Source organism: Platalea leucorodia (genome assembly GCF_965183815.1).
Source record: "Platalea leucorodia genome assembly, chromosome: 4".
NCBI lineage: Eukaryota > Metazoa > Chordata > Aves > Pelecaniformes > Threskiornithidae > Platalea > Platalea leucorodia.
Window position 1 is genome coordinate 70,646,348 of NC_138826.1, and position 22,373 is coordinate 70,668,720.

Genomic DNA, 22,373 nt, shown 5'->3' on the forward strand with positions numbered 1-22,373 from the left:
GCAAGGGAAGGGGCTGTGCCACGGGCGAGAAGGGGCAGATGCTGCCACAAAGGGACATGGTTGCCAAAGGGGCCGAGAGCAGAGAGCTGCATGCTGCAGACCCCGTCATCCAGACCACATCGCTGGAAGCCTTCTTGTGGCCTCCTCCCTTTGGGGTTCATTCTTCTGGTAGCAAAGGGACCATTCGGCCAGTGTCCTCTGCCCACAGCGGGGCTAGCAAAGCTTCGCCTTCCTCGTCCTGTTAGCACTGCCCCATGCTGCAGATGATCTTACCCACCTGTCCCTCCGCCTCCCAGACCAGCAGCGTCCCCTCTCACAGGCCACCAGCACCAGTAACACCAGACTTCTCCCACTCAAGTACAGTAACATCACACGGGGAGGGCTGACGAGGGGCAATCCAAAAAGAGCAGCAGGGATCTGCTGCTGGCTAAAGCACGCCAGACAGCCCGGCGAGACGGGTCCCCATCACCCAGAGGGAAGGGAGGGAAAAAGAGAGGTTACTCCGTGAGTGGCAGCACTAGGTTGCTGCCCAGCTGGGGGTCAGAGCCCGTCACTTGTTTGCCTCCCCCTTCCCAGCTGAAATCCTCTGCTGTCTGCAGCCCTGCTTCATCAGATGATGGGTGCCGAGCGGTCGTTGGTGACTGTGGGACGCAGCTTGACTGTGGCAAAGGGGTTGGTACCTCTGGAAGGGGAAAGGAAACAGGCAACCATCAGGAAATCTGCAAAGACCATGCAGGGGCCCCACTGACCAAGCAAAGGCTATTTAGTCCTGCCGGACAACCACCTCCATGCCAAGGAGGAGAGTGTGGTAAAGCTGGCTGCTGAGTATGTTTTCTCCCCCCATAACACACCCTGCTGCAGGTTCCCATGTGGTTCCCCTTGAGGTCTCCTCAGGGCTGCTCACCCTCCCTCTTCCATAGGATGAAGAAGGGACACCAGCAAAGGGCTGTCCCTTGCAGTAGCACTCTATGCTTGTGGCCTCTGACCCTCCGAGCAAGGAGTCAGGGAGCAGAAAGAAGCCACAGCACCATGCCAGAAACATGGAGGCACCAACCCAGCTGCAGGGGGAAGGAAAGCAGGGATTTATGGCAAGTCTCATCTCAACAGACTGACTCACCAAAGCTAAAAGCCATGTCCCTTACGCCTCAGCCCTTTCCAAGCAGGCAGAGCTGCACGAACCACGTAGCTCCACGCCCAGGCTGCAAGCTGCTATTGCAGCTCTTCCAAGATGGATTAGAAGGAGCATGCAGGTCTGGCCATCCGCTCAGGGTGCTCAGGTCCTGCCTCATACTACCAGAGGTAGGAGAGAGCCTTCCCAGTCAGCCAGAATGGCCCACCTCTGCGGACCCACCTTCTGTCCTGGAAGGTGGGTTGTGCATTGCTTTCCTCCAGACACTTCCCTGTTCCTCCCACGTTTGATAATCCAAAAGATTAAATAATAATAGTATTGTAATAATGCCCCCCTGTCTGACGATTCCAGAGCGCAGCTCCACGCCTCACTCACCGTGGGAAGAGTTCAGGGGGCTGGTCTCCTGATTTCTGCAGTGAAAAGAAAGGCAGCAGTGAGTGATCTGGGGTGGGGAGGGGAATGGTGAGACAAAAGTGGGGCAGGAAACACCGCACACACGGAGGAAGATTTCACAAAACACTTAATTGAGTTAGGAGCCCAAGTCCTATTAATGGGGCTCTGACTCCTTATTCATTCAAACTTTGCATAATCCCACAACTTCACTGCTACAGATAACACCCTGATTTCTGTGGTGGGGGTTTTCCCTACACCACAGGTTCCCTATTCCCCTAGGAGACCTCTCTTTGTCTTGGGGAAGAAAGTTGATGCCTCGGCTCCCCAAAGTGTCATGTCTGAAGAGCACAGCAAACAGTGACAGTCTGAGCTACATTTCACCCTGCCAGCACAGCCAGAGATGCCCCCCTCACATTGCCCACACACCCTGGCAAAGAGTTGATCATCAGTGCCTTCACATGCTTCCTGCATCCACAGGGAACTCAAGAGCTGTAGTGCTGTAGCCTGCCCTACACCACATACTGCTTAAATGCGGACCAACCTGACGGAGAAAGATGGACCTAGGTCCTGTGGCCCTTATTCTTGGCCAGTAGATAATGAAGGATCTGTGACAACTGGCCTGCTAAAGTACACCGGTTTCTGTAGCTGGTGGCAGACAAGAAAGCCATGTGTGGCTATCTGCGTTCCAGCTGGGAAGTCAAACACGCACCCATTTGCTGCTGGCTCAACTGGAGGATGTCTTGGGCAGAAGTTTAGAGCAAGGCTGAGTCTTTCCAAACTTCTAATGAGGCTCAGTTTCTCTGCCGTGGTACTTTATATGTTCCACATGCTTCATTGCTCAGTCCCAGGTCTATCCCTACACCTTAGACCTGGGACCGGATGGAAACCAGTGACCCAGAGCGAGGGAATAGGCTGCAGAGCCTGTTCCCCTCTGTGTTGTGCAGCCTGAGGCTCCCTGAAACCACAGAGCAGAACGTGAAAGGAAAAAAGAATAATTCAGTGTTACATTTTTCAGCCCTTTGAGCCATCTGGTTGCTTGCAACCTCACACTGGCCTGGAACCAGCGACCAGAGATGAGGTTTCCCAGCCTCCTATGAGACTGAGCAAGTAAACGCCCCACAGGCAGCACCGTCCTTCCCTCTCCCCGGTCCTCATCTTTAACTGTTGTCAACTTTAAGTTTGACTGTCCTCACCAGTCAATTCCCCACAGCTGGAAGCAGTGATACGTGGAGCCATAAGCCATGGTTTGGACACAACTTGTTCTAAGGCTCTCCAAAATGGCTGTGCTCTCAGCCTTTGTCCCTAGCTTTTCCCTGTGACTTTAACCTAACCCTTGCTTGAATTTAGAGGAGGAGCCCTACGAAACTCCTCTCCATTCTCTGAAGGGAGGAGGATGGCATCTCTGTTAGCTGGTCACCCACTCCCAGCCCAGCCTGATCACTCCATGGTCCTACTATTAGCAGAAAGAGGTGCTGCCCTGGAGCCACCAGAAATCAGGCTGGGAGGTCATGGAGAAAAGGACTGAACTGAAGGGTCCCTGGTGAGCAAAAAGAGAGAGAAATAGGGGCAGAAAAGCAGTCCCTTGGGGGAGCAAAGCCAGGCACTGTGGATCTGCACACACAAGGCTGACTGGCAGGGGCCACCAGGACATGGTGGCATGCAAACAGACTGGGTGAGAAAGGCCAGTGCTAAGAAGACCCCTTAGCTCAGGAAGGGAGGAGGTCACACACCAACATCTGGAAGGTGTTTTTCTTTCGCAACAGGCCAGTACAGAAAAGGTGTGCCTTGGAGGATGAAAGTCAGATATGGCCCACTCCACACACACACACACACACACACACACAGGGGAACACACTTCTCCTGCGCTCACCTTGGAGCCAGAACTGACTGGGGTGGCCACCCCACTCTGGTGACTGCTGGCACCCACCGAGAGGGGAGGTGGGTTTGGCAAACTGGACTGGGCAGCGGCAGGCCGGTAATTGCTAAAGGATGGAGTGCTGGGACGGTCCAGGATGTCATCCATACTGTGACTGCTTCGCAGTGGGAAGGACCTGAGTGAGAGGAGAAGGCAGTGGGGTTGAGAGTCAAAGAGCAAGGAACAGGGAGCAGCACAGGTGCTAGCCACAACGCGTATCTATGGGATGTCTCTGGAGAAAATACACATGGCTTGGACTGGCCCAGTCACAAGCACCTTTGAGAAGATATTGCACGTGTTAGGGGAGCCATCTAGGGTCAGCCTGTGAGATCTCAGGGCACAGCGAGGCTCTCAGCAGATGCTCGAGCATGGGAGCACTGCAGCTCTCCATGGGACACACCCCAAACAGGCATCCCGCTGGTGTCAGTGACCTACCAGGAGCCACTCCAGCTCCTGCCTGGCCAATTGCTCTCCTGTTACCTGGTGGCTGGCTCCTCCATCTCCCTCGCATCCTCCAGAGGCTTGACATAAGCTTCGGGGAACCAGCCGCATCTAGGGCACAGGAAGAGAGACAAATGAGGTCCAGGAAACCATGGTTTGTGATTCTTCAGATCCAGCTGCCCGGCACTCCTGATCCATACCCATCCCACACATGAACCAAGGCGCTGCTGCCGCTACCACGTGTGACAGGGTTTCTGCACATCTTTCACCCGTAGGTGGGGCACAGGGTTATTGCGAGACAGTCCTTGAGCTTGGAGCAGGACTCGCTTATCTCAGAGGCTATGCAAAATGCCTGCTACCAGGAGCAACACTGGTGCAATCCAGGAAGAAATGCTCTGACTGAGCGTGGTCACCAAGGCCAGCACACAAGGAAGCTGTGGAAATCCCTTCTCCTCAGGGCAAAGCAGCTCCACCCCAGAAACCCCCCAAAAAGAAAGGCACTGCTTTTGCGCATCTCACATCTGAGTGTGAGCTTCCCTGCAGAGCATGGTGCAGGGATGCCGCGTGGAACAGGGCAGGCTTTGCACACACATGTTGGCCGGCAGCGCCACAGGGAGTAATTCAGTAAGCGCTGGGTGCAGCAGTTTCCATGCCCTGTCTGTGCTGGAGGGTGTGGTGGCAGCTGTGGTGTGAGCTGAGAAATGCCAGGCCTCTCAGGTAACTCCAGCAGTTCATGGCCCTGAGCTGGGTCCCATGACAGGAGTCGAGTCAGTCGTGCAAGCTGGGAGGGGGTCACTGCATCCCTGGCTCTTCTACCCAAAGCCCCTGGAGCTTTCTCAGGCAGCTCATCCACACTCACCCTGCCCCACCACATCTCCTCGGCTTGGAGAGCCCCTGTGCTAGCACAACCCATGGCTGAGGACATGGCGATGTCCCACCCAGATGGTGGGTGAGACACAGTGCCCAAGCCACACTGGGAGGGGAAGGGGGAGATAATTTCGAGCTTAAGCCTCCCAACTCCAGACCCAACAAGCCTGCATCAGCCTGCCAAGCCGGTTTACAGTGCCAAAGTCACGTACGTGGATGAGCCCTCCAGCTTGCCATACAGCCAGCCGTTCTGCGCATCCGGCATCAGCACCGTGATGACATCCCCAGGGTCAAATCGTAGCAGGGTCCGGTTGGCGCCTGTCACGTGGGGCACGATAGCCTGCACTCTCGCTGTGCCGCTCCTCCTCCTGCCTCCGCTGCCGCTGCTGGCCTCGCCAAAGGAGCCTGAACGGGAGGTACGGCCGGTGGGGAGCAAACCTGCACGGAGGCATCAGAGGGGTCTGGCTGGAGCCCAGCATCCTCCTGCAAGACCCACGCTGCCTTGAAGGGACCAGCGATTCCCCAGTCAAGTAATTATCCTAGAGGGGTAGATGGCCTTTCTCTGCAGGCAGGCAGCAGGGCATAGCATGGGAAAGGGTAAAACATTCATCTTGCAGGAGAAAATCAACTCAAGCTGAAACCACTTGCTTTGTACTATGCCCTCTTTGGCCAGATGTCTAGGGCACAGGCACTGCCTGCTAAAAGACTGACTGATGTCCCTCTTCCCAACCCTGCTAGAGCAACTGAGAATTTGGGTCATTTTTCCTCTCCCCCTGCCCCCCTTTTTTTTTTAAACACTTTAAGCTGAAATTTTTCAGAAAGGAAAAGCAGGTGAGACACGAGGTAACTGGCTGGGTTTTGTAGGGCAGGGTAATATTTAATCTTGTAGCACAAGGGAAGGTGCATTACCAAAATGGGAACTCCAGTAAGAACCAGCCCTCATGGTTCAAGGAGCCTTGAAAATTGCACACCTGTGGGTTCCCCCCCTCACACAGCCAGCCAGGAAACCTGGCCTTGTCCTGGATGGACCCTGCCCTGAAGGTTGTGCTCACCCCCTGCTTCATTCAGCCTTGCCCTCTCCAGCTCCCACACACACTGTCCTCTCACCATGCCCAGCAATGTGGCTGAGGACCAGTGGTCTGACAGAGTGGTGGTCCTTCTCCAAACCCAACCCTGTTCCCAGAGAGGCCCAACCACTGTGTCTCCCCACAGCATTGCTCCCGGACACGGGTCATACTGGCTGATGGTGTCCTCCGCAGCGGCCGCCTGGGGGGCTCTGGTTGAGGAGACAGTCTCATTTCTGGAGGCTCTGAAGAGAAGATGCTGGATCTACTCCCAGTCATGGGAGAAGCAAAGTCCCCAAGGGGTCTCTGGGGCTGTTGGAAGGAAAGGAGGCTGAATCCACAGGGGCTGCGTCAAGCGGGAGATGCTCCGAGAGATACGCAGTTCCTCTCGGAAAGCCAAACCCAGCACGTTCCCCCATTGCAGCCCATACACATGCTTCCCTTCATCTCGGCCAGGAAAGGCCACGGAAACTGGACAAGGTAGCAAGTACCACGGTCAGCCAAGGACTGACCTCACCCTGCAGCCTGAAAGGGGCAGCTGCAGCCTTGCCACCGCCAAGGCAGAGGCTGCTTGTGGGCTCCTCACCATCTCGAGGTGGGTGGGCGTGAGCCGGCCCGATGGATACCCCTGGCCATGGGAGGCCGCGAGAAGCCCCTGAGAGTGGCTGTTTGAGGAGTTGCGGCTGGCCTCCAGCTGCTCCTTCCACTGCGGCGCCTTGGTCTGGATCACGCCCCGGGCCTGGGGGGAGACATAAGAAGAGGGGGTGACGGACAGGGCAGAACAGCTACAGACGGAGCTAAGGGCTGCCACGTGCATTAGGTTAGCGACCAGGTCCTCCCACAATTATGTTTGTGGGAATGGCTAAACAGAGCCCCACAGGAGTGAATTTCTAGGATGGCATCCTCCAGCAGAGACCTCGTGGTCCCAATGACCCTGCCATAAACACCTACATCGCCCTTCCCTCTCCCATTCTCACACACCCAACTAACCCCATGTCAGCACCATCCTCACTCCCGGCCATGCTCTCCCAGCCTAGTACAGTCAGCCTGGACCCCACAGCAAGAAACAAAATAGAGTCTCCTGCCCAGTCCATGCACAGATGCTGCCTTCACCCAAGGGGCAGCTCAGCCCTGGCTCCCTCCTGCCTGCATGCCCCACCTCCAGCCATGCTGCCTGCTTCCCCAGCTCCGCTCCCCAGCGTGCCAGGGCCGTACCCTGCTGTAAAACTGGAGGAGAGTGTTGTAGAGCATCTGGTGCTTTTCAGCCAGGAAGCGGTAGCGGCGTTTCTCCTCCAGCTCAGCCTCCCTCTGGCTCTCAGAGACGAACGCCTGCATCTCCGAGCGCAGCCGCATCACATTCTCCTGGACCACAGGGGAAAGAGGGAGGAAGGGATCAGTGTAAACCCGGCAGAGTGGGCTCACACACGGCAGGGGAAGGGTGAAACGAGTCATTGTGTCTACCGCCTTCCCAGTCCGCTCGCAGTGCTGGTGCAGCACAAAGGAGCTAGAGCAAAGTGCCAGGGACCAAGTCCTTGCTCACTGAGGCTTGCTAAATGAGGCAAGGGCTTGGCAGGAGTGTGCGGCACAGGTCAACAGCACTCTGCAGAAAAGGAGTTTTTTCCTTTCCAGATAAGCCTGCTGCCTTTTGAATGTTGGGGACAACCCCCTGGCTTTTAAGGAAAAACAAGGTTGCTCAGAAATCAGTCCTGGCTCCAGATAAATCATCCAGTTCTTTTTCCAACTCCCCTTCCTCCAATCGCTGCTCACCTTCATCTCCCGGACATTTTTATCACGGGCCCTTTCCATTCTCCACAGCTCTGCCATGCACTTATCCAGGTTGGTGGCTCTGCGCTGGTACTCCAGCTCATACTGCTTCTGGCTTTCCTGCCAGGGAGAAACCAGGCTGGGTGAGGAACTGGAGACCCAGCCACACTGTGATGCAGCAGGGGTCCTGCTCTGATGGGTGGTTGAGCATTTGAGTCCCCCTGAAATTGGGCTTCACCTGGACCTCTTATAAAAAGTCTTTCTTTACCTTTCTCTTCATTTTGAAAGGCCCCAGAGTGCTAATGAGCCTCAGGATCTCAGGAGCAAAAACTGGCACCCAGCTCCCCCAGCACTGGGAGCAAGCCCCCAGGCCCCTGTCTCCCTCCATGACACCACCCACCGCCATGGCCAGCTGGGCCACAACGGCACAGGACCCACACCCCTGCCAAGGCTGTGGTTCGGAGAAGCTGAGAACTCTGCTTTTGGGGTGCCAAGTCTCTCAGCTCCATTGAAGCATTCGGCAAGTCCCACTGCACAAAGGAGAACAGTCGCCTGCCCTCTTTAGTTCTCCATCATCAGCCAAACTAGGGGGGTTTGGCCCATCACAAGAGAAAAAGATAAGTCCCCTGACTCCTGCCGAGGAAAGTCAAGGAAACACCTCAAATGCTCAAGCGAAAGCCCTTGGGTAGAGGGAAACAAGGAAGGCTGAGAAGGAGAAGGAAGTTCATCACTCACACTGATGAACTGTACATCCATTTTGGTGTTCTTCTCCATGTGCTGCAGCAGGTCCACATGGAAGGTCTGAGCCTGGAAGAGGCAGAGCAGCCATCACCCTCGTCCCTTCACCATATGGGGTGAAGGGGCAGCTCACAAAACCCACAGAGCTAGCGACTCCTTTGCCACCTGGACCCCATGCAGAAGCCAGAAATGGGCTACCATGGATCAGCCCTGCAGCCTCGGGGTCGGCACCCACCCGACCGTTAACCCCCGAGCTTCGTCACGGGCACAAACAGCAGTGTCTGGAAGGGTTAGCATCCCTTCCACTCCTGTCCCACCGCTGCCACCCACATCTTCAGAGCCGGGCATTGCTCAGTCTACTGAGCGCCTGCCACCGCGCTTGTGGAGAGGTGGTGACAGTCCACCAAGGGCACCAAACATTGAACAACAGCCAGGCTCTGGGCACGCCGGCTCTGAACATGCCTCTTTCACATGCAACAGGGATAGCAGGGAGGCAGGCACCTGCCAGCAGGCATGTCAGGGGGCGGGAGATGGGGCAAATTGGGCAAATGCCGCCATGCTGTGCTTAAGGAAGTCCCTTTTTTCCCCACCTGTACTAGCCCCCAAGAAAATCACTCACCACGACTTCCAAATCAGAGCTCAGTAGTCTCTGTGTGTCAGACATCTGCATCAGAATTTCACCTTCAGGGAAAGAGACAGGAGAGGGTAGAAAAATCCCGCAGCCATTTCCTTGTGTGCCCAAAGAGGCAGAGCAGTAGCGTGCAACTCAGGCTGATGATATACAGGTGTGAAAGTCCAACAGATATCGCAACGCACTGCTCTCTGCACCCTGAGAGAGGCTGGTAGCCTTCCTGCCCAGGGCTCAGCTTCACCACCGCTTCCCAGGCACTGCCAATGTGGGATTGCTCCAGCCCATGAACCTGCCAGACCAGCACTCTGTTACAGCCCGTGGTGCCAACAGGCAGCCTCGGCTCTGCCATGGGCTCTGGGTGCTGGGTTTCTGCTCTGCCGCAGCCCCTACGAGCCCCATTTCCAACCCCAATGGCACCCAGCTACGGTGCACGGCTCTGGCTGTCCTACAGGAAAGCAGGTACAGCACCCGCTGCTGATGCTGTGTGCAGTCCCGCTTCACCGGTGTTGGCTTTATGAAATCGTGAAGGGACGAGACTGATGACAGGGAGCAGAAGAGTGAGCTGGGTGGTGCAGATGACGGTAGGAGCCTGCAGAAGGGACACATCTGCTGGAAGTCTTTTACTAAAATGTTAAGTATCAGAGCAGTTCCCGAACATATTTAGCTGACATTAGGCTGCAGAATTATTTGCACTGCTGAGCGTAAGCCCCTCAGCTCCGAGCTGCCATTTCAGCAGGCTGCAGGCTCAGGAGGACAACACTCCATCAGCTGTCGTCAGCCCATGCTCTCCGGCTTTTCCCTCACACCTGCAAGGAGGACCAAAATGGTTCCTCCAAGATGAAAACTTCATCTCTCAGGGCAGGATGCCTCAGCAATGACTGGTTTCCATGAGAGGTCCATCACTGGAGGTCCATCCCAGGACCTGGGCTCAGTCATTGATCTCAGAGGGATACAGGGGAGAGTGCTGGGGCCTTGGGGGATATCAAGGATACACAATAAATTTGACTCTTAATGCCTGGACAGGGCCTGATGCTGTGAGACACCATTTAGAGGAGTTTTCTTCCTTCCCCCAACGCCTAGAAAGGGACTAGCTAAGGGGGAAGGCCAAAAAAATCTAACTGTGGCTCATCACAGGACAGAAGATGATGAACGGGAGAGCCTTACCCAGCACATGTGAGGTGGAGCTCTGCAGTGCTTGCTCCCCAATCTTCTCGATTGCCTTAAAATACACTTCAGCCGCTTTGGATAATGCTGTGAGGGGAGAAGAGGGAAGGTAAGGATCTGGCCTGCCTTCCCCCCATCACCAGCTCCAGCAAGCAGCACGCAGGACAGCCACCCCCTGGTACCTTGCCTATAGGCAAGGGCACCCTGTCTCTCCCCATCTGCGCCTAATAACAGCAGCGGGTCGTGGAGCAGGAGAAAAAAGTGAGTAAGAGCAGCTGAGGACATGCCATGGTGGGGACCAGCAGCCTTGCCCTGGGTGACAGCAGTCCCTCCTGATGCACAGTGGACACCCAGGATGGATGCAGCAGCACGATCTGGAGCCTGGGCCATGTGGGACCCCACTCACCATGAAAGGCACGCAGGTAGTTGTTCCCCAGGTACACCAGGTTCTCCAGCGCGGGGTTGAACTGCTCCAGGATACTCTGTGGCCAGGCAGAAGCACGTTAACGCCAGCCTTCCCCACACCCCAGAGACCTCAGCAGGTCGATACCCTCTCGCTGCAGTTTGACTGGGTGCAGCAGGGACCCAGAGAGCTCCCCCAGCCACGATGCTGGATGGCCGTGGCGATTTACAGCCGTGCACAAAGTCAGCTCCCTGCATCGGAGGTAGCTGGGACCTTCGGCTGCCCCGAGTCCTCTCCAGCCAGCTGGGAGAGGAACAATGCCAGAGGGCAAGGTAGCTCGCTGGAGAGCCAAGTGGTCACCTGAAGATGGCTTTCTCCCAAGGCCCCACACCCACTGCAAAACAGGGGAGTAACTGCAAGGGGACCTGAGCAGCCTTTCCCCTCACCCCTGAGCCTTTTGGGGTGAGGGCCACTGCTTATTATACAGGCATGAACACGACTTTTTCCTGGCCAGGATTTGGTGCACTGCCAGAGTCAGCAGCTTGCTAAGAGAAGGAATGGACTGCTTCAGACCAGCCTCTCTGCTCTTACCTGCTGTATGTATCAAAGGTGTTTATTGCCTATAGCAGAGAAGACCAGAGGCTGGAATAAGCAATTCTCCCTTCTCCCAGCCCTCACCATCTTGGTGCAGCACCAATATGCGTAGGGAAGTGTTCATGAGATCAGACTTCTCTTTCCAGCAAAGGGGAAAACAGCTGACTGAGCTCCAGCTTCCTACTGGCAACCAAGGCATGTCACCCTTCATAAACATGCTCCATGTCCAAACCACCCTGGTTGCCCAGTTCCTTCCCAGATCTGCCTTAAGACCCACACCACCCTCCCCTCCCACCAGCCGTCTGCTCTCAAACACAGCCCAGAGCCCACAGGAGCTGCTGCAGTTCAGCCTGGGGACGGATCCGGCCCTCGGCTGTCCACCCTTTAAGGGAGCCTTTGGCAGAAAACAGCTCTTCTCCTCCCACCCGCACGTCTCCCCTAGGCAAACAGGAGCAGCCTCTGGTGTCGGCACTCACCTTATAGACGGAGATGGTGGATCTGTGGGACAGGTCCATCTCCAGAGCCTTTTCCCACTGCCACGGAGAAGCAAGGAGCAAAGGAGAGCACAAGGTGCTTATGCTGGTCCGGAGGACTCTGCTTCTGCACAGCCGGCTGGATGGAAAGAGCCCGTCACTGGCAAGGTAGGACAGCAGGAAGACACAGACGTGGTACAAAGGGAATTCAGCACCGCTGGAGTTTAATAATTCACCAGCCAAGGGGCTGGAACTTGATCTCTGGAAGTAACCGGACGCTGGGGAGAGAGGAATCCTGCGACAGCCAGCAAGGGCACGTGACCACCTCCTTGAATTATTGATTGCCGGCTCGGTACCCAGCTCTCCCTGCCCCGACACCTGCGGAGCCAGCCACCTGCCAGAGTAACCGCCTTATGGCTCGCTGCCTCCGTCACTGCCACCGCTCGGAGGTGGCTCGCTCGGCCTCGCTGCGCTAGCAGAGCATCCTCAGGTCCCTCGCGCACAGCTTGCAATCGCAAGCAGCAAATAGCAGAGGCTGGGGGGAAACGTAAGGAAAGCTCAAAGCAGGTTTCACCTCTTCCCTGCCCACTGTTCCCCCAGCCCAGGCCTCAGCCCTCTGGCTCGTAGCATCCCTCCCACTCCCGGTCTCAATGAGACTCCTTAACGGCAGGTATGAGCTTGTGCCTGAACCCTCCTGCTCTCCCTGCCTGCGTGCAAGGAGCCCGGGCACAGACCACTCCGGGAAGGCCCTGCAGATGGTGCAGGCTTATAGAGGGGGAGAGTGCAAGCCAGGGGCAAAAAGCAGAAGGGAGCTCATGTTCTCTCCATCCCAAGACGTGGGTTTTGTTTTTCCACAGGAAGGTAAGCCCCTCCATTACGTAGGAAAAAGAAAACCTTTACTCCACATTAAAAGCCCCTTAATTCCACCATCTCATTTGTGAAAGTGAAGATCAGAAGGCAGATAATCAGTTTTTAGCCCTATTCATGACTCAGCACCCACACTCCTACCAGCGGTGTCCCTTAGCAATCAGCGGGCACCAGGTCCAGCAAGCTCGCAGCAGTTACCTTGTCCAGGAACCACCTGGGGATACCAAAGCTAAAGCCCTGTCTCCAGGCATTTGTACCCCGAGGGTTTTCAGTGTTCTTCTTTTTAGGCCAGACCAGCTCCAAGAGGATTCTCGCATGGGAGCTGGTCCAAAGCCTCTCCATCGGCTGCAACTGATCAGGCCAGCATGCGGTGTTGCACTTCGTGGGCCCCTCACACCACACACGTGCTCCCAGGGCTGGCTGCAGGGACAGGCCATTCACCTCTTCAGGTATAACCCCGTGTCTCAAGGAGCTCAGTTCCTCATTTTCTACTTGTAAGAAATTCAGAGGCTGCAAGCTCAGAACCCCTCTGGGACTTGGTAGGATGGAGAGAGAGAGACAAGACAACCATGGACTGCATGACAGTGGAACCAAATGCAAACCTCTCTTTATTTCAGGGCAGGTTAGCTTTGCATAGAAGCACTGTTCACAACAGCAGTCCATCCAGTCAAAAGCAAATGACTAAGAATTCAGTTTTTCAGGTTACTCCTCAAAATGCCTCCAAATAGATACATAAATTATTTATAAATATGAAAATTGACTGCAGAAACATTGAGTATTACAGCATTCACAATGGAATTTCCAGCAGTAAGAAAAGTAAATCCCAATTGTCACAGGGTCAGCTTCTTTGGTGGGAATGATCTCAGAGCATTTCAATTCCACATTAAGAATAAAGAGAAATGATCTCTCTACCAAGCCAAGGCTATTGTCCCTCATCTTGAGCTTGCTGCGCGTTAAGACAGGCTTTCACACCTCAGCCCTTGAGCTGAGTAGCACAGCAAGGCAGGTGGCACAAAACAGTCTCGGGGCGGGGTCTGCTCCCACCCTGGGCACGGTCAGTACCTGCATTGCCAGCCTGCCTCGGAGGGGAAAGGGGAAGGTGCTACAGAAGACAACTGAGTCAGGAAAGGTTCCCCCTTCTCCCAAGGTCAGTCACAACATTCTGCATCATATCTACTGCAGAAAGTTGCAGCGTTTCTGCTCCACTTCAAACCAGGTGTGTTGAGGGAAGAATAATCCCTTTTCCCCATACCGTACACTCCGAAACACCTTGGCCCCAGTGGGCCAAGTAATCCCTGAAGCTTTATCTGGCCTTGGCCCATTCTGCGATGTGGGAAGGTGCACGGTGCTTTGTCAGTGGAGGTGCTGCACAGGCAGGAGACAGACTCCAGCTGCTACAGCTCAAGACAGGTAGGTGGGGGCTCCGGCTTCTGAGAAGGGTTGTACGGTCAGAGAGCAGGGCAGCAAAACCGAGCACAGCAGCAGAGACAGGGCTACAGTACAAAGATAACTGTCAGCATTTCACAGCTGTCAGGGAATACATGGGTGTGTCCTGGAATACATGTGTATGTGCGCTGCCGTCTATTAAATATCATTAATTCCTCATTATTAGTAGTAGTAGTAGTCCCTCCCCCACCTCAACGTCTTGGTTCAAGGGCAAATCCAAGCCATTTCAGTGTCTGCTGCTCCTTGCCATGGGGATGCGGAACAGGAACCTCCAGGTCAGTCATCGGCAGAGATGTTTCACCAGCTGTTCAAACTGCTCCCGCTGCTGGTAGATGTAAAGCTGGGTGTCCCAGAGAGCGTTCACCAGCACGGTGTCGTTCACCTCGTCCAACATCACCTCCGTGTGCAGCTGAGGGCTGAGCCTGCGTACGGCAAGACAGCATCACCAGCTGGGCACAAACACGAGCGCGACAAGGCAGCAAGCGTGCCAAGCGCAGGACTTGTGCGAAGCAACTCCCGCCGTCCTCGGCATTCGCTTCCCCTTATCTAGCAGGCTTGCAGAGCGGAGGCCTTCCCCCTCCTTCAAGGCACAACCACGCTTAAGGCCAAGACTCAGTTCAGCAACTGCACCACCTACGGCACGAGCCTCAAAACACGCTGTGCGTGGTGGAATAGGGCAGGATGCACATCCCCTAAGGACCCTGCTAGACAGCGTCCCCTGAGCCCCCACTATCCGACCCCAGACAAGGCGCGCTCGGTGCATCAGCTCATAGAGCGGGCCATGGCATCCTCCGATATGTCACCGAGGCATAAGGAAAGGGGGCGGGGGGACAGGTCTGGGCAGGCATGCTGCTGGAGGGGACACGATTTGGGATGACGCATGCCACAGCCAGGTCTGAAGTGAGAAGGCTAAAAATAGGTCTGTGCAGAGAGTGGAAAGGAAGCTCCTACCGGAAATATGGGATATCCGTCATCTCGCACCAGGCCCTGGCACGATCCACAGCTGGGCCATCTGCGTCAGTGCACTGCAGGAGAAACAGGCCCACAGTTAGAGCCTGACTGTCACACTGCTCTCCCCCTGCCTGCAAGAGGCTCCCCTGGCACCAAGCCGAACGTGCACAAGCCACAGAGGGAGGGGGAAAACCAGGAGCAAGTGCATTCTGAATGGCAACGTTCACCACCAAGACTGGGGTGACTTTTTGTTTGTTTGTTTTATAACATAAGAAGAGTGCTCCTGGATCCTTGGGACACAAGGAATTCCACCCTACAGATCCTCCATCCATCACAGCACCGAGTGGATTCCCTTAAAGAAACCCTCAGGATGATCTGAGTCACAGCCTCCTTGGGATTTCATCTCTAACCATTTCTGTCCAAGCCCAGTACCAGTAGAGCCTGTGATTACTGCAGGTTTTCTGGGCTCTCCTGGGACAGCTTCCCTGGGAGCACCGAAATAAAAGACAGGGGAAGCAGAGGGACCTCTCCAGGTATTTTCTCGCTTGAGGAAGCCAAGAGGACATAAAGTGACAGAATTCAGATTATAGTCAAAACCTCAGTTATGATCTTTCTGGCTTTCATTCATTTGGAGTGTTTTCATGTACAACATTTAATGAGCTTCTTTCTGAAGCATCCAAGAATGTATGCCTTTTACACTCTTCTAACCACAGCTCTGAACTACTGCTTTTTATTAGTGATACTCCCACTTCTCTAGCATTTCCTAATTTCCCAGTGGGGATAACCAAGCTTTTCTAAAGAAAAATTAATTGCTGTTTTCTGAGGCATGATTTTTTGGTCCAGGCTGCTCAGATGATAATCAATGCTCCCTGGAAAGATACCGAGTTTCACAAACTCACACCTGCAAATCTTCCTAGGGGTCACTGACCACCATCCTGCCCTCCGCTCTCCCACGCTTTAGCTCCTTACAGCTGCAGGAACTGCACCTCCCTTGGCACTTGAAACCCGGAACAGGCAGACTGGGCTTCAGACCTGCTGTGCTCCCGCAATTCTTCGGTTACCCACTGCATCCATTCCTTGAACTGGCCGTGGCCGGAGCAGTTCCAAGGAAATACAGTTTTCTTCCAAAAGGAAGAAGCTGAAGACTGGAAACCTTTGCTCCCTCCCTGCAAGCAGCCCCAGGGGTTTTCCCCCATCCCCTCCTCCCAGTACTCACACAATCCACCACCATCTTGCCAAGCTCCCTGGCCCCAAAGACGGTCTTCGCCAGCTCCCAAGGGTTGGAGGGGCGGAAAACATCCACAGAGCTCACTGGGACCTGCGGAGGCTTCCCTGTCCCCAGGGAGACCACCAACCCCAATTTTCTTACTTTCTGCCTCTGACCCTGTGGACAAACAAAAGATTTGTTTGCAAGGACCAACAATTAAGGTGGAGCACGTCCTTCACAGCAGTCTAGGGGAAGCTCTGAAAGCCAAGGCAAAAGGCTCGGTTGCCTCTTCTCTCCCCCATCCTCCCCCTTTAGTACTGCCCGGTGAGACAGGTATAATCCACATGACTTCAACAGTTGCACTGTTCTGTCCCTTACGCCCCTGGCTGCACGCAAACCCATGGGATCACCCCAAAGATGAGTTCTAGGACCAGATGACTATGAAACAGTCCAACTCTTTCAGTCATTTTGGCAACGCACCTCCCCTTTCAGCTAGAGGGAGCAGTAGCTGCCAGTAGCTAGTCATCTTTCTGAGGAACCTGCCACACCACAGAAGGCATTCATTCTTCAGCCTTGCAGAGTGCCCTACCATCATCTTCTCCCTTTATTTTTGGGCAGACAAAGGCCCTGCAGAGCTGTGCCAAGGGCCACACACAACCATCAACTGAATCATCCTTGCTCAAAGTAGCAAGGATAGGCTGACGGGGCTGCCTCCCTGTCTCACACCCTTGTCAGAAGAGGCATTTCACCTCTCAGCCACCATTCCCAACACACATCCCCCTCCATACACTCCCTTCTAGGGTGCTACACTGCTAACTTGTTTATCCACTAGAGAGGCATCCATTCCCAAACCCTCCTCCCCTTCAAGGGAGGCTCAGTGGAGCCAATAAAGCCCCAGTTACCAGACAGGGCCAGGATTTCCCTCACCTTCTTGATCAGCGTCTTGTTGTACTCGTGGATCTCTGCCATGGCATCGAGGGTTGGATTGTTGGCTAGCAGCCCGCCATCCAGAAAGCGGCCTATCGGCCGGAAATAAGTGGGAGCCGCACCGCTGCAGCGGGCAGCACGCCATACAAGTTGGTCTGGAGGGAGAGAAAGCGTACAGCCTCTTGCAGCAACTTTCCTGCATGGAAGAAGCACCCCGCCTTCACCAACACAAAGCAGGAGGGCTTGCAATCCCAGAAGACCCTGCCCTAGATAGTTGTGCCTCTTTCTCGCAACAGTAGGCCCTCTGCTTGGATGCATAAGATTATTCTGGGGGGCTTTAAAAGATGTTCTCACCACCTTCTACGTATCCTGGGTCAAATTCACTCTCTACCGGCTTCATTGCCGCTATTTCGATGGTGAACCAGTTATGTTTGCTAGACAAAGAAAGAAGCAAGCTGGAGGGGGCTGCGTGCTTCAGTTACACAGCTTTTTCATGTTAATCTGCTCCTGAGAGCCCAGGGAAAGGTACTGACTGTACGCAGGGCTCCTCCAGCACACCCCTTCCTCATGAACCTCACTAGCCAGCCCCTGTTCCTGGTACAAGAGAAGCCAAGGTAGGAGGAGAGAGGAGAAAAGGGAACCATCACTAGGACCAAGCTACAAGTCAAGATCAGGGATGAGCCATTGCTGGGACACCCCAATTATCAGAGCAATGGGAGGAAGAAGAGGAAATCTTCTGTCTCTGAGGGACAGCCCCCTCCCCTGCCAACCAGCTGGACTGCTGTGTGCTAGCATTTACCTTCTGGCTGAGTGAGTGGTTTGAAAGACGCGCTTGTCTTGTATTCAGTGGAAGTTTTTGTTTCTGGTACGGGGTAATTCCGGAAAAGGTGGAGCTCAGCTGGTTGCCGGTCGCACAACGTCCCTGTCACCATAACCCTGGGGGAGAGGACATGACAGAATAAGAGTAAAATGGAAAAAAGCCCATACTTATGGCTTCAATAGTTTGCACATCACACTCCTCCAGATCTGCTCTAAGGAGAAGCTGAGCATCTCTGCTGAGGGGTCTAGAGCACGCACAGGACAGCATCAACCAGCGCAGCCCCAGGCAGGACTTACTTGGGTTTTTGGACATCTGTCATTTTGGTGTTTTCCCCAAATTCCTTCTTCAAGAACTCATCCAGGGGCTCCGACTCGTAGGGCCGAGACCCCCGGAACACCATGTCCTTCATGCGGAAGTACAGGCAGCGCATGTAGTCCATGGATTTCCCTGAGATGGGCAACAGCGTCGGCAGAAGCAGGGGGTGGGAGGAAGGGCAGGCAGAACAAACAGCATATCAGAGCTGGGACTTTCCAGGACAAGCGGGAGATGGGACGCGTCACTCCCAATCCCATCCCCTTCCCAGGCTGCCTGTCATCTGCTCAGACCTCAGCAGCATGGCTAGGAAGGATTAAAGAGGAAGGGCAAGCTCGGAGCATAGTTTCCCACTACCAGAAAGTGCCGATCACCTTGTTGTGAAATCCCCGTGAAGAGAGCAGGAAGAACAGAACACTGCACTCTGCCACCACATGCTTCCCAAAACCCAGAAAGCTGCTCAAGGCCAGCTGCCATGAGAATCGAGCACAAAGTCAGGTCTAGACTTTCCTTCATTAACGAACACCCCTTCCCTCCTTTGGCAGGGACAACAAATCTCAGTTGGGACTCAGAGAAGCAGCTCCCACCCTGCATCCGCTCCCCACAGAGGAGCGCTCAAGCCCACAGGAGCGATAAGGGGCCCATTATTTGCACCGTCCTCACCGTGTACAATAGCCAAGGCCAAGATCCCCCCGGTGCTGGTCCCCGCGATCCAGTCAAAAATCTCACGAATGGGACGGCCTGCAGCCTTTTCAATAGCCAGGAGGAGCTGGATGAGCACCAGGCCCCGGATGCCGCCTCCATCCAGGCACAGGAGGCGGTCGTGACTGAAGAGAGAGAGATACAGATGACTGGGAGCTGTGGGACAGCTTACAAATCACAGCACGCCACGTGGGAAAGCAGCCCTGCGCATAGGAAACTAGGTCATTAACAAGAACACTGCTGTGGACAGTGTGATCAGTGAACAAATATATCCAACGGTGCTTCCTCAGATGCAAGTAAGACTGAACACGGCCAGACAAGCCTCGTCAGAGCTGGTGCAACACCACTTGCTCTTTTAGCCATCTCTAACCTCTACACCAGAGAGACATTCACAAGCTGAAAATGCACCCAAGTCCCTTATTATGCAGTGATAGATATTGCCTCATAAATAAAAATCGGACAGCTCTAAGATCCTGCTAGCAGCCCTTCAGTGCCAACCCCCCCTCCGCTCCGTGCAAGGTGAGGTGCAGGCACTGCCCAGGCAGTGCACAGCCTGGCAAAGGAGCTGGGTGAATGTCAGGGCAGCACGTGGAGATGGGGAAATCACAAAGCCAAAACAGCTTTGGTGCCCAGCAGCAGAGAGGGACAGAGCAGGGGTTTCACCTGCTAGTTTGGGCTCCACTGCAGCTCCAGGGCTGCAGGCAGGAACAGGCGATGGTTGTTTACAGGAACCGAGATTTATCACAACAGGGAGCAGGGGGGTTTCTGGCAAAAACCGCAACATCAATGGACACTAAATAATGTCAGCTCTGAGGATGCCACACCCACAGGTGTGGATGGGGAGGCATTCACACACACGGCTTTCACCTTCAAGTTGCATGGGAGCCTGGACAGAAGCTGTTCCTCACTTACTTTCTTCTGCCCTCACTGGGCGAGTCCACCACATCTGGTGCCTTCAACAACTGTCCAAGTGTTGCAGAAACATACAGAAGGTCCTTGTACCCTAGAGGGCCATGAACATGCAAAAGGAAAAAAAAAATTAGAGACCACTTTGCTACCTGAACCCTCTGATACACGCCTCAGATGTTAGTCAACCAAATGATACTTAATCAATTAGAAAACCTTCAATTATTCTTCCTACTTTCTCTCTGTCCCCAGAACTTGGTCAGGGTACCCAAACCTCCCACCCCTGCGGTAAATCATTTCCACCATAATCTCACAGAGAACATTCAACTCCCCAATCAAATAAAGCTCCCTGCAGGAGACACAAGACATCTTACCCATAGCCACCAGATACCCTCCCCAGATTAAACTCCACACCAAAGAGGAGAAACCCCGTCCTTTAGAACAGGCAGCTGGAGATGCACTGGCAAAGACAAAGGATTTGTAGAAGCAGATGATGTGCACAGTAGGCGAGAGAGAAGGCAGAGCCTAGCAGCGTGCCCACTACGCGGTTTACTGCAAGCCATAAAATAAAACCTAAATCTACTCCTGCTAGGTAACCTAGGCAGGAGAGCTGTGGGGACAGGGTGGCTTGTCATTACCCCTCAGCTGCTGTACACCCAGGCCAACCTGGGTGCAGGGCACCAATCCAGCCTAGGTGAGAAGCCAGCCTGCGAAACCAAAAGAAGAAAGAACAGGGGGAGACATTAAATACTCCTGCCAGCGTCCAGGCCGGAAGGTGGCTGTGGATGACAATGTACGTGGTGAGTAGTTTCTTCAAGGGCCAGAGTCCAGGACGAAAAAGGGCCTTGGCTCTGTCACTGCATCAGCGCTGAAACTGGGAGAGTCACCTTCACAAGGCCATGGTGAGAAGAAAGTCCTGGTGTCACCAGCCAGTGAGACTTGTGGTGATACAGACACACTCTGGGGCCTGAGGCAGGGGCAGGGTGTTATCCTCTAGCCCCGAGAGGGGAAGTGGACCACAAGCGGCTGTTACCTGCCTGCATGCCGCTCTCGCGAGGGTCAGAGCCTCCCTCCAAGCCAACTCACCCACTGCCCACTCCATAGCCCCTCCTGCTGCCCCTGCCTGAGCTCCAGAGCTCCCCAGAGGAGTAAAGCCCGGCACCTAGAACAGACCCACGGGCTTATTCACACAGTCTGGGCAGTACAGAGCACAAGCTACGACGCAGTCATATGGCCTAAGGTAGGCTTTTCCTATGCATAACATAAATCCTGTGACCAGGGTTGCTTATCCTTGGGCTTCATCCCTTCCCTCTCCCAGCTCCTGGCCTCCAGGATCTGAATGAGTGATGCTTCTAATTTTCTTGTGCCCAGCATGACACTGGGAGGTCCTCGAGGCAGACCAGCAAGTACCTCCCCTTCTGTACATGACCCAATGGCTAAAGTGTATGCAGGCAACTAAGTCCTACACCTCTTCCAGAGTGGTGAGGGAATCAGTCTTCCCTTTCCTTTTTACAGAGCTGCATTGTGTCATGTCTATGAAACAAAAGTTTAGAGCACAAGAGTTTAGAGTACGCACACAGGAAAAACAAAGAAAAGAGACAGGATCCTGCAACAGCTGAATGAGGACACCAGAAACTGAGAGCTAGGAGACAGTCCCCAGAGCACGGCCCATCTGAAGAAGAGATCTGAGACAGCACTGCGAAGCAAGAAGGGAGGAGAGCGAGGGAGGGCCAGGGGAGGCTTTACCTAAGCTGTTGAAGCTGCTCCGCGAGGAAGGTTGGCCTTCCAGGAAGGAGGAGGCGGCAGATGGTGCCAGGCTTGGGGAGTCGGGATTGGGTGGGTGGCAGCGTTCGGTCCCTACAGTTTGCAGCAGGTCTAAGAGCACTTTCCGGTTCGCACCTTAGGTGACGAAGGGGGAGTCACAGATCAGAAAGAGAATCAGTGTACGCACACACTGCGGGGGGGGCTCTGCCAGATTCACAGCAGCCTTGACCCTCACAAAACCTCTGGGACGACCCGGGGAAGGGGGAAGCATGTCCCGGGTATCTCTCCCCAACACCAGGCAGCAGGACTTGTGCACAGCAGGGGCACCCAATGCTGTGCAGCTTCAAGGGTGTGTGCCACACACACTTCTTGCCACCAAAGAACCACCCATGTCTGCTTACGCCTGGGCGGTTCAGCAGCACTGCATCATCCCGTTGTGAGCCTGCAGTGCCTGACATCATGGCTTGAAAGAGGTGGAGTGCGTGCCAGCTTTTCCTCTTGCATCTCTGTCTCATGGAAGAGAAATTCATCAAGGACTATTAATACAAAGCCTATGCCGCTAGCTCAGGAAGTGCCTACCCTGTGAGCAGCTAGAAGCTGGGAAAGCATGTTGGAGAAGCATCACCCATGCCTGGCATGTTTTCACCTCTCCCCAAGACACTGTTTTGGCCACCAAGGGGAGACGGGATGCCGGGTTCACCCTGTAAAGCTGCTGACATGCTCCCTCACCTTTGCTGCTCCTGGCTGCCAATAGCCCTGGTGTCTCCCCGAAATCATTGGGGATCTCAACATCTCCTCCAAACACGACGATTGCTTTGATCATATCCAGGTGGTCATGCTAGGGGACAAAAGAAAGCTCAGTCAAGAGCCACACTCCCCTTGGCTACATCATCTC

General features: G+C 54.5%; 2 protein-coding genes across 7 annotated transcripts in view; both read right to left on the minus strand.

The window, feature by feature from the left end:
• BAIAP2L2 (BAR/IMD domain containing adaptor protein 2 like 2) lies at window positions 1-11,969 on the minus strand. The gene is made up of 14 exons (XM_082308292.1): window positions 11,580-11,969; window positions 10,513-10,588; window positions 10,107-10,193; window positions 8,931-8,992; window positions 8,309-8,380; window positions 7,577-7,693; window positions 7,025-7,171; window positions 6,396-6,548; window positions 5,983-6,121; window positions 4,958-5,183; window positions 3,918-3,989; window positions 3,393-3,573; window positions 1,505-1,539; window positions 1-682 (listed from the first exon to the last, which is right to left on the minus strand). Exons 1-14 carry the CDS (start codon window positions 11,616-11,618, stop codon window positions 610-612), a joined length of 1,479 nt encoding a protein of 492 aa, XP_082164418.1. The 5' UTR covers window positions 11,619-11,969; the 3' UTR covers window positions 1-609.
• Window positions 11,969-22,373, minus strand: part of PLA2G6 (phospholipase A2 group VI) — a 17,100-nt gene continuing 6,695 nt past the window's right edge. For 4 of the 6 annotated variants that reach the window (XM_082308288.1, XM_082308290.1, XM_082308291.1 and 1 more), the window contains 10 exons: window positions 22,208-22,316; window positions 21,461-21,613; window positions 19,721-19,811; window positions 18,770-18,933; window positions 18,091-18,241; window positions 17,774-17,910; window positions 16,975-17,129; window positions 16,057-16,224; window positions 14,841-14,914; window positions 13,023-14,311 (listed from right to left, as the gene is read on the minus strand). In XM_082308288.1, the coding sequence (XP_082164414.1) occupies window positions 14,170-14,311; window positions 14,841-14,914; window positions 16,057-16,224; window positions 16,975-17,129; window positions 17,774-17,910; window positions 18,091-18,241; window positions 18,770-18,933; window positions 19,721-19,811; window positions 21,461-21,613; window positions 22,208-22,316 (1,344 nt within the window). In that variant the 3' untranslated portion in view covers window positions 13,023-14,169. The other 2 variants (XR_014227835.1, XR_014227836.1) reach the window with 2 other exon arrangements.